General features: G+C 38.6%; 1 protein-coding gene across 1 annotated transcript; it reads right to left on the minus strand.

Annotated features, from left to right (window-relative positions):
- Positions 1–2,769: 2,769 nt before the first annotated feature.
- On the minus strand, positions 2,770–11,177 carry LOC308689465 (guanylate-binding protein 4-like). The gene is made up of 10 exons (XM_081363177.1): positions 11,130–11,177; positions 10,325–10,517; positions 10,106–10,233; positions 8,418–8,527; positions 7,741–7,928; positions 7,248–7,490; positions 6,747–7,027; positions 4,332–4,544; positions 4,055–4,157; positions 2,770–3,699 (listed from the first exon to the last, which is right to left on the minus strand). Exons 2-10 carry the CDS (start codon positions 10,497–10,499, stop codon positions 3,254–3,256), a joined length of 1,887 nt encoding a protein of 628 aa, XP_081219303.1. The 5' UTR covers positions 10,500–10,517; positions 11,130–11,177; the 3' UTR covers positions 2,770–3,253.
- Between the last annotated feature and the right edge of the window lie 339 nt (positions 11,178–11,516).

Genomic DNA, 11,516 nt, shown 5'->3' on the forward strand with positions numbered 1-11,516 from the left:
TACAGAATAACCAAAAAAAATGCAAAGAATGGCAATCACTGATTTTTGAAATCCAAAACAAATCCAAATCAGAAATAGTGTCTAACTATTGCGTCCCTTGTTGCACGTCCTGTTTGCTCGTTCTGGCAGAATGCAGGATATTGGTTAGGGTCTCCAAGGGGCTCAGGTGCATCATTGTCAGCACAGAGAGGGACATTGCGCTTAGTAGCGATGTTGTGGAGGACAATACAGGCAAGGGTTATGTTGCATGCTTTCTGTGGTTCCGCTCTCAGGTAGTTAAGGCATGCAAAGCGCCTCTTAAGAACTCCATTTAAACGCTCAATTGCACATCTTGCTCTGCATCATCAGCCATGGTAGGAGTGGGTAGGCACTGTCTCCTAATATTATGCCATCCGGTCGGTTGGTTTGGAGGTCTCTATATAGAGCGCTCTCCCTCAGGATGCGTGCATCATGGACAGACCCAGGCCACTTGACAACGCAGTTGGTGATGATGAGGTCAGCATCACACACAAGTTGGACATTGATGCTGTGATGAACAATGTTCACTATAGTAAAGCAACGGAACCATGGACTCAAGAAGCTGTAACTTCACTGCTGCTGAAACCAATGCACTACTAGAGGGTGTTTGGTGCCATTATGGAACAATAGTGGGAAGTTTTAATTGTGCTAAGGATACCAACAAAAAGAAAAATGATGTTTGGATTTTAATCACAGAAAATGTGAATGCCATAGGGTCTGGCCAGAGGAGGACCACAGACCAAATCAAATTGCGGTGGAAGAATCTTAAGGCCAGGGCAACAAAGGACCATGCTGAAGCCAAAAACCCACAAACAGGCAACAAGCCATTTAAGAGGGGAGATTACACAGATGTGGTCCTCGACATCATTGGAGGTGAGAAGTCGCAAGCTCTCCATGGTATTCAAGGTGTTGTAGGGGATGGCGAGCCTTGGATTGAGGAGGAGGAGGAGATTCTGCCCGTTCCTCCTGAGGCTGATCCAGAGAGCGTATTTATATTGAATCTCAGCTCTGTTCCTGAGGAAGGAGCTGGATCCTCATTGGTTGAGCCAGTGGTAGTTGCCACAGGATCTCACAGGAAAGGCTTGAAGCGCCCTTCATCAAACAAAGATGATGATTACAAGGCACTTCTGCAAAAAGAGACTGAAAGGGCAGAAGCACAGCTTCGTCTGGCAGAGGAACAACTGACTCTGACCAAACTGCAGCAAACCAAGGCCAGACTTGAGATCCGCCTCCTAAAGGCTACGCTCAGACAAGCTGGTCTCTCCACATCAGATGAGGAAGTCTGAAATTATTGTGGAGTATTTGACATTAAGTCTTTTTTTTAATTCAATACATCTATATTTGAAACTTGTTATAAATATCCTCAATGTACAGTGTTTGTGTTGTAGGTCTCAGATGAGCGGACTGCTGGAAGAGGATGGGGTGGGGTTTTTCTTGTTTTTAGTTTTTTTTAAATGTGTGTGTTTTCATTTCAAATAAAAATAAACTTATATTGACCCCACACTGGCTATTCTACTTGTTGCTCTTTACATATCTATAGTTCTACATTGTGATTTCCTATCCTGTTTGAGCACTGGTTATCCAGATTTGGTGATCCTGAAAAGTTCCTATCCGGATCAGATTGATCCAATCCGATGTTGCTTTGAAAAACTGGCTCAAAAGTAAGCTGGATTACGTGATCACGGATCGCAAAAAAAAGGATTACTAAATCCGGATCAATTTTATCCGGATTAAACCTTTTGAAAAACCGGGCCCGGGAGTGTCAGAGCTCTGTCACCAAACCAACATATAAACTAGGCTGAATGTGAGGGTTCTGTCTATGAAGTTTTCACTGCTAAATTAAATCTAATACATCTAATACTTATCAAGCTAAACGTAATCATTTAGACAGTGGCTACAATGCCAATGCTATCAAATATGTTTCTGTCAGATTCTAAATTCCAAAATCAGCCTAACAGACTATGTAATTTACATAAATGGATGATCAGCTATAAAACATTACCGTATTAAATTGACAAAACGCAGAACTTGAAACAGCTAAAAGTTTATAGCTATGATTTCAAAACAACAAAAAGTCACATCAAATGCAGTGAGATTATAGTAATTACAAAATCAGAAATCTGTAAAAGCAGTGATATACATCAGGTGTGCCCAACCCTGCTCCTGCCGATTGACTGTCCTGCACACGTCATCTCCAACCCTAATCAAACACACCTGCCTTTAATTTTCAAGCGATCCTGAAGACGTTAATTTCAAGCGATCCTGAAGACGTTAAAGGTCCCGTTCTATGCCCCTTTTCACAAGATGTAAAATAAGTCTCTGATGTCCCCAGAGTGTGTATGTGAAGTTTGAGCTCAAAATACCCAACAGATCATTTTTTACAGCATGTTTAAATTGACATTTTTTGGGGCTCAGAAAAACGAGCCGTTTCAGTGTGTCCCCTTTAAATGCAAATGAGGTGCTGCTGGACGACACAGGGGGCGGAGCTTCATGAGCTCGCGCTCAGTCTGTCAGGAAAAATTCATCTCACGGAATGATGATAATATCAGAAACTCTCAGTAACGGCGTTCATTTCGAGTCGGACAATAATGCCTACAGAGTCAGAGTGCTGTATAGAGATGAAACAGGTATGGTTTAGTAGTTTAATTACGGTTATTATAACGTATTTGTCATCTGCTTGTAGGCTATGTATCCATTATTTATTAATAGCCTACAAGTCTGCTGTCTGAATGATGATCAAACATGTACTGATGAGTTTAATAAAGTTTATTGTACATCACACAAAAGATCAAGCGTCAGTTTTACTTCAGAAAATCACCGTAAGAGCTGAGTAAACACAGTAGGCTAAGTTATAAGAAGTGCGCAAGTAGCCAGTAGAGTTGAGGGAGCATTCCTGTGGGCGGAGGTTAGTCAAGAAACGGTTCTGGTGATGTCACTAATGCAGGATGTAGAGGGATGTAGTCCAATCGAGCCGTTTTTTTGTAGTCAACTTCTGTTAAATAAAATATCTCGCTTGGCATTGAACTTTGAGCTTTATAATTTTACAGATATTATTTATGCTCTAACAGCAACATTACACACTAACTAAAGTTTGAAACATGGAATCGCATGCAACGGGACCTTTAATTAGTTGCTTTAGGTGTGTTTGATTAGGGTTGGAGATAAACTGTGCAGGACAGTCGATGATCGGCAGCAGCAGGGTTGGGCACCCCTGATCTACATCTTTCAACACATTTCACTGTATAGAACAGCGGGATCGAGATGCGGGTCTGGGTCTGCTATTTATTGCTTGCATCTGCTGATTGTGCTGCTGCCTCAGTACTTCCATGTTCTGTTCATTTCTTCTCTGCTGATCTGATATCATCTGTGCATACTTTCTCGATGCACTCTCCTCTACCTCTGCATTCTTTCTCTTCAACTCATTTATCTCCCAGGTCATCCTGTCAGCTTTCTCCTGAAAGCCCTTCTCCATCAGGGAAGACTGCTCCCTCAGCTTACTCTCCATTGCACGCTTTGTCTCCTGTTGTTGGCGGGACATCTCCTCTTCCATCCTTTCAATAACCTGTCTCACCCTCTCTTCATTATTCTGTTGTTCAGTCTCCATCTTCTCCTCCAGTTGACGCTGCCTCTCTTCCTGGGCTATAATTTCCTGTTCCAGAAGGACTGCCCTTTCTCTCTCCTCTGGGAGCCAAAAAAGAAGGAAGGAAACAGGTGAATTAAAGATGGAGAAGAGACAAGAGTCCAATCATGGAGACAATCTAACATAGATAAACTCTACAGTGTCATCCCACATGTTTACAATGAGTACACTGAAAACTGCAGAACTCAAAACATTGTGGATATGGAACGAGATTGCCCGAGATTCTCTTGGCCATTGACTGGCATCTTCCCCTTTCTACTAGATGCATGAATAGCTTATATAGCTTACTGTTTTTACTTAGAGCAGTTTTTTATTGAAAACAACAACTGTACAACTGGGATGGTGCTATTCATCACATCATGTGTGTCTACTATGTTGAAAACACAAAGCTTTTACCACAAATCCTTCTTTCATTTTCAGTTAGTTTATCATCAGCTTGCAGAATGGCTGTGGTCACTGCAACCTTTTCCTGTAGAAACTTCTCCAACACCTCAGCAATCTATGAGGACACACAAGGGAAGAGTAAAAGTGGTGTTAAAAATATAATATCACTTTACATTCAAAATATATACCACAATATTGTTATTGCATAATTATGGCTTTGCTGCATTTGAACTAATAAATAATATTGAAAATACGATTGTCATAATTTGTATGATTTAACATTTATGACCTTGACTTCTTTGAAGGCCAGTGTATTGTACTGATTCACAATGTCCTCCAGGTCCTGGCAGAAGAGATCGTAACCACCAGCTTTGGCATAAAATCCTTGATTGATTCTTTCTGTCATTGGGTCAGAGAGAACTGACATAAGACTTTCACATTTTGCCTCAGAAGTCTTCTCATTGTCCCAGAGATACGCATCAAACTGACGACTGATGGCTTCCTAAAACAGCACACAGAAAAACAGGAAGGATACTTAATGCTCATTATTTGGGTTATTTTGCACATAATCATTTAGCAGATGCTTTTATCCAAAGCAACTAACAAGTCATATCTACCTACCAGTGGTGGAGGCTACCATGCCATGTGTCCTATCCTAACTACTGGGAACAATTAGGGGTTCAGTGTCTTGCCCAAGGACACTTGATATATATAGCCAGGATGCACCAGGGTTTGAGATGCGTACCTGTTTAATTACTTCAAAACCAGTGATTTTATCCCCTAGTTATTGAGAAATATTATGTAGCAATTCAATAGTAAACCTATTTTATTAATACAAGTTTCTGTGATCCCAAATGTTTATGTTTGTATGCAGCACGATCTCAGAGTGACGTATGCATGTGTGTGTGTGCTTCAATGAAAACGGTATATTAACTCACGCATAGTGGTCACTACAGTGGACAGCTATTAAAAAAGCATTTTCTTGAATTTGCACGGGTTTTTATGGCAAAGTTGCACATCAATCTCTTCATTGGACCCTGGTGCATCATCCTATAAATTGCAACCAAGTGGCAAGCCTTTGTGTTTCGATTTTTTCCCCCTCCAAACCAAGATGGCCAAGGGTCAGTCAGACATGCCAACTTGCTCCAGAATATCCATCCATTCCTTCTATCCTAGGAGACTCTTGTAGGTAAAAAAAATATTGCAGCATAAAGCAATATCTAATGAGTCATATCACAGTAAAATTTTCCAAGTTTTGATTTTAGATTGAGAGAAAACTCTGATTAATCACATGTCCACTGTAGTGGACGTCATGCATGCAATGGCTATATTTCAGCTACAATTCATAATTATAATGTGAATATTGTTTTTGAAATTTAAAACTTAAAAACTTAATATGCATTGACTTTTTCTACTGTAAATAAATGTATTTGTATTATTAGAATGTAATTTTCATTGACATCGAAAAAAGTCATGTGATTACATAATGTATGACACTTGTAATGCATTACTTTACTTGTTAGATCAAAAAGTAATCTGATTTTATAATGCATGTTATTGTAATGCGTTTTTTTCTAATAACATCAAAAAGTAATCTGATTATGTAATGCATGTTACTTTTAATGCGTTTCTTTACTCATAACATCAAAAAGTAATCTGATTACATAATGCATGTTACTTGTAATGCGTTTCCTTTCTCATAACATCAAAAAGTAATCTGATTATGTAATGTGCGTTATTGTAATGCGTTTTTTTACTCATAACATCAAAAAGTAATCTGATTACGTAATGCATGTTACTTGTAATGCGTTTCTTTACTCTTTACATCAAAAAGTAATCTGATTAGGTAATGCACATTACTTGTAGTTAATTACTTGTTAGATCAAAAAGTAATCTGATTAGGTAATGCATGTTACTTGTAACACATTACTTTACTTGTAACATCAAAAAAGTAATCTGAATGGGTTATGCATGTTACTTGTAATGCGTTACCCCCAACACTGATCATTTCAGATAAGATTGAAAAAACGTATCGCTAGGTTTTCTCAGAGGAGGGCTATGATAGAAATGTGCATGTCCATCTTGAACATAATCAGAATTATCAGCTAATAAGGGTAAATCTCCATACTCTGGTGCACTGGAGGGAACATCTGAGTGGTTTCCACAGTTGTACCTTGACAGGCTGTAGAAAATTCTGATGGAATCACGTCCTCATGTTCTGATATCATAGATACGCGAAGTGCAACTTGTATGAAGTTGTATGAAGCCATTGCAATATTTTGCATTTATATTTTTTGTATTTTATAGTTTTCACATTATTTGATATAATTGCATTGATTAGTTTGTTAAATTCACATACTTTATCTGTTTGATTATTGTCTTATATTTAATACAGTATATATTCAGTTTAAACCAATCGCATGCTGTCCACTAAGTGGACATCTGAAGATCTCTTTGAAAAATTTGTAAAAAAATAAAATAAAAATCAATTCTTGTTTTTCATGCCCTAAGAGCAATAAAAACACATAGGAAAAAAATCCTGACTGAGGTTATCATAATTCATGCGTGAAAGGGTTATAGAATGGTGATTTGTAGACTTGGAACTACCTGTGCAATAAACGATTTTATTACACAACTTCCAGCCAATCAGACTTGAGTATTCAGAGAGACCATGGTATAATTTGGTATGGCAACTCTCACCTACCTCTAAAGATGTCAAGTACTTCCCATCATGGTCCCTGAAGGAGCGTTTCATGAAGGTTTGTGTTGCCATGAGGCTGAAACACTGGTGTTCCAGGGTGATTTCATTCAGTTCCACAGGGAAGGAGTCTTTCAGCTTCTCCATTCCACTCTGGTAAACCTCAAGCCCCTCCTTCACTGCAGCCTCATTCTCAATCATTGACATGGCGATCACAGCGTTCTCCAGACACGGCACAGCCCCACTGGAGATGGTGTCCACATACGTTTTCACAAGATGACCCAAAACTTTAGGTAGGCAGAGGGGTCAAACACAAAGAATTAAAAAGGTCAAAATAAATGGCTACTTAGAGTAATCTGTTTAACAGAGAGGATTAATTTCTGAAGCTGTTTTTGAGTTTTCAAGCATCATGTCACAAAGATGTTGGTGAATAAAATGTGCAATAATAGGAAACACTGCCCACCATAAAAAAAGGCCAGTCCAAAACATTGAGGCTTTCTGATTTACCTCTTCCAGTGACCGTGTGTCCATCTTTCAGATTTTTCGCTTGGCTCTGGTCAAAGATAAACTGGCAGAAACGATCAGTGACCTCCAAGAATTGTTTTGAAATCTCAGCTGGGTCCAGCGTCTCCAGATAAGAGACATTGTCCGGATTGGTTGGGAATGGGAAGGTGAAACATTTCCGTGAAGGGAAATATTTACGAATGCACTCTCTTGGAAGGTTGTAATTATTCACTTGACTCGAGTTACCTTCAAAAGAACAACACAAAGCTTTCCTTCAGTCAGATGATACACAGTGTACAAATTAATTCTTTAAAATCAAAGAAACTCTAAGCCTCCAATTTATCTACAAAAAATAAATAAATGATAATGACCAATTGACTAGATAAACACAGGAAGCTAAAATCTGTTATTGGAACAGTTCCACATATCCATAAACTAGCTACATAATCTGATAATGCAGGTAATTAAAAAAAAACTTTCAGGCTTTAAATATTACCTAGTTTTAGCTTCAGAGCAAACTCTAGATATTCATCTTCTGTTGCGTCTTGGCCATTGATTTTTAGCTGCAGAGTGAAGTCCCTCACAGCCCAGATGAAACTAGGGAAGAACTTCACAAACTCTGAATCATCTACAACTTCATCAGGTGATTTGATCTTGATGTACTCTGTTAGCTCAGTGACATATATGTTTACTGTGAGTTAAAGAACTGATTAGATAGATTCACTATAAGCCATATATAAAATCAGTTGTTATTTACCAAATGTAGCCAAAGGCCAAATTCCAAAATACACAATATGAAGGCCATAATGACATTGAGTCTTTGTAATTTAAATGCATGAAAATCTTTTTGAAATATAATTTGCAAGCTCTAAAATTAAACAAAGAGGAATTGTGACTGCACTTGTTGCTTTATCCTGGTAACATAGTAGATGCATGGTCATTATTATCTAACTCATATTTATGTATATATCAATATTAATATATCAATGTATACATCTATTAATTTTACATCAAATTACTTTGAATTTATTTAAAATATACATGCACCATTTTTGCATTATCAGTGAGGAATATTATTATATTGACAGTCATACACAACAACAATATATTTTTAAGATCCTGCTTTTGGAGGGCAAATTGACAATGAAATTCAAATTATGATCAGAAGGATACTGCATTTCCTCTATGGCCCGGTTGTCAATAGTTCCTCGGCTGTTCAGCACTAGAGTGCTACTCAGAAGGACGGCCAGAGAGAAGATCTTGGTGTCATGCTTTGAGTCCCCCTGAGATAAATAGGATGTGTGGATTTGACATGAGACCATAATAGAGACAAAATGCCTGACATTTTATTGAATGGTGCTCTAAATAATGATCTGTAATTGTGAGATTGGTGTACAATATGATATTTCAGATCCTGAAGATATTAATTCTCATGCTGCTTTTATCACAGTTTATTTCGCCATCTGTATGGATGGAGAGTAGCGCCTTGATCGTGAGCATCTTTGTCTGTATACAGACTTTCTCATTCTTCTTCCCCCAGCTAAATATAATAACTAAAGTCATCACTACGACACACATTACCCAGCATCGGCTCTGGCTCTTGTTCAAACAGATGCATTCTGGGATTGATTGTAATGTTAATAGGTTCTGGTCCTGGGATTACATTTTGTAGCATTCCGGGTTCATCTTGCATTCACACAGAAGACTCTCCAGCAATTTATGCAATCAAAGTTTTTTGTGAATGAAGAGATAGATAGATAGATAGACAAATAATCTTTAAAACTCACTCTAGGGTCTATAGATCCACCCCCAACTAGGGCATGAAGGGCCTCAGTGACTACCATGAACTGATAAGAGGGTTTATTGCTGTTAAAAATATGGTCATGCAAATGAGCAAGCTTGAAACGAAGAGCCACAAATTTCCAACAGAGCAATTTTACTGCTTGGAAATTCCACCTTTCTCATTGGTCAAGCAAACCCGGAGGGGACCTTTCTCAGGCTTTATCTAGCCTCTACACAAGCCCTTTCCTCGCTTGGCCTTCTCGGTACGTTCGCGTAGCCTCGCCAGGCCCCAGACCCCAGGGCACCAGGCCTTGACTCACAACCGGCCATTCAGGAGAGAGAGGACTCTCTCAACCACAACAGAATCAAGGACAACATCGGGAGTTTGTCTCAATTTCTTCATTCAATGCAGAAGAAGTCAATCGCTACTCCAACTATCGAGTCACGAAACCAATGAGATCTTCTTCAAAGACGTCACACACTGCTTCCACTGCAAGGGAGATGCAAGTATCGCACATTTTAAACGGGTTTAATAATAAGCGGTAGACGCCTCTTTTGAAAGAAGAAAGACTATGGTTCTGTTCATAGTTAAATTGGTCTTTTCCATAGTTTAATTTCCTGTTTCAGGTTTCATTCTGTCACTTACCATTTTACCCATGTATGTGTGATTGTGTGTATGTGTGTTTAGATTAGTGGTGTTTGTTATTTAGTTGATAAAATGTGTGCACAATACATATTTGGTTCTGATTATCTGCCTTGCAAACAAAGTCAATTTAATTATTACAGATTCTGACTACATGTTCTGTGTAGTACTGTACAGTAAGACAATTATTTGCCAACATTGTAAATTAATATTTCTATTAATTAATTAATTAATTAATAATCAATATTAAGTGTTCACAGGATAAAATGATTAATTGATTGTAATATTACTGTATCTACATCAAGTTTATCTGATTAAGTGACCCAAATATTGATAATTAATCATAAGTTATACATATTCATTGTTAATATTTCCCTTTTGAGCTAATTTGCTACAATAGACAGATACTACATGATGAAACTAGTTTGGCAGTAACCTTGTCCACATCTCCGAGTCCCTCAGTGTCCAGCAGCACCAGAGTGGTTCCTGCTTTAGTGGGGTGAGACACACACCACATCCAGATGCCCTTCGTCTTGGACTCGATGGTGCTGCCCAGCGCAAATCCTGATAAAAAACAAAGACCTGTATGCATACATGTAACTGCACAATGTTTCTCTTGAGCTTCAGGATGCTCTCAGCACTGTATAGTTCTAACCTGTTTGTTTCCCCGCAAGGCGATTCATCAGGTAGGACTTCCCGGTGCGGTAGAGACCCACCACGGCCACCACCACCACTGGCTCCTGGATCTGCTGCAGGATCTGTAGTGCTGACTCCTGCACACACAGCTTCCCTTCTGACCCAGTGTCAATCAAGCAGACTGGTGTATCCATGATCACTGGAGAATACAGCTGTACAACAGATACACACATTTAAAATTCCTGAATTCCTGTTGAGAAATATTCCAGTAATTCTACAGTACACAACACCAGATCAGCAGTTTTTCCGTTTAGGGAAGTTTCTGTAAAATTATTTATCATGTCGTCTTAACACACACATACACATGTTGAAAGAGAAACAAACAAAAGCCACAGAATTTACTGACTTGTATACATATTTAAACATTACAATAAAACCTACATCTTTCAACACATGCAAACATCCACAATCACATACCTGTAATGCACACATACACACGTTCACCACAAATGACACAAGCACACTGAATGAGACTAAAATGTTGTAAGCTTTGTTTGTGTCCAGCTAAAATATCAGCCCCAATTCAAACTCCTCTTGTCTATAACTTTACTGGGTTTAGTTCATGAACAAAGTCATTTGAAGCTGTAACAAGACATGTCAGGGTGTAGAGATCAATCATACCTACTCAAACACACACACACATTTATACATGGCTTATGGTGACTCTCCATATGTGTAATAGCTTTTATGCCGAGCTAATGATATTTCCTAACAGTTGTATTATCAATACCCATGTAACCCATGGATGAAGGAACATCACTTACCCTTTTGCCTTACTTGACTTCAGCAGCTCGATCTGAGTTGTATACATGTTGTAGCTTCCTCACATTATATCTGTATATCTTAGACACTCCTTCAGGTCCGGCCTCTTAAAGCTAATTGGTCTAGAGTAAGTTAGGGGATTTCCCTTGTCTCTCAGTTTATCTCTGGTTATTCCCTGACTGACTTACATCCACTTTTATTGACTGAGCAAATAACAATGTGCAGTTTAACACTTGGTTTCACTTTCAAAATAAGTTACAAAACATGTTTCAACTGCAACATGTGTTAGCAAATACAAGAACTTGGAGTCTTCCCAGAATGTGCAACCACATTCTCATTGTTAATCTGTGGTGTTTTTAGTTTTCTCCCTCCGAATGAAACTGACTGGG

This window comes from Scardinius erythrophthalmus, assembly GCF_964197995.2.
Source record: "Scardinius erythrophthalmus genome assembly, chromosome: 4".
Taxonomy (NCBI): domain Eukaryota; kingdom Metazoa; phylum Chordata; class Actinopteri; order Cypriniformes; family Leuciscidae; genus Scardinius; species Scardinius erythrophthalmus.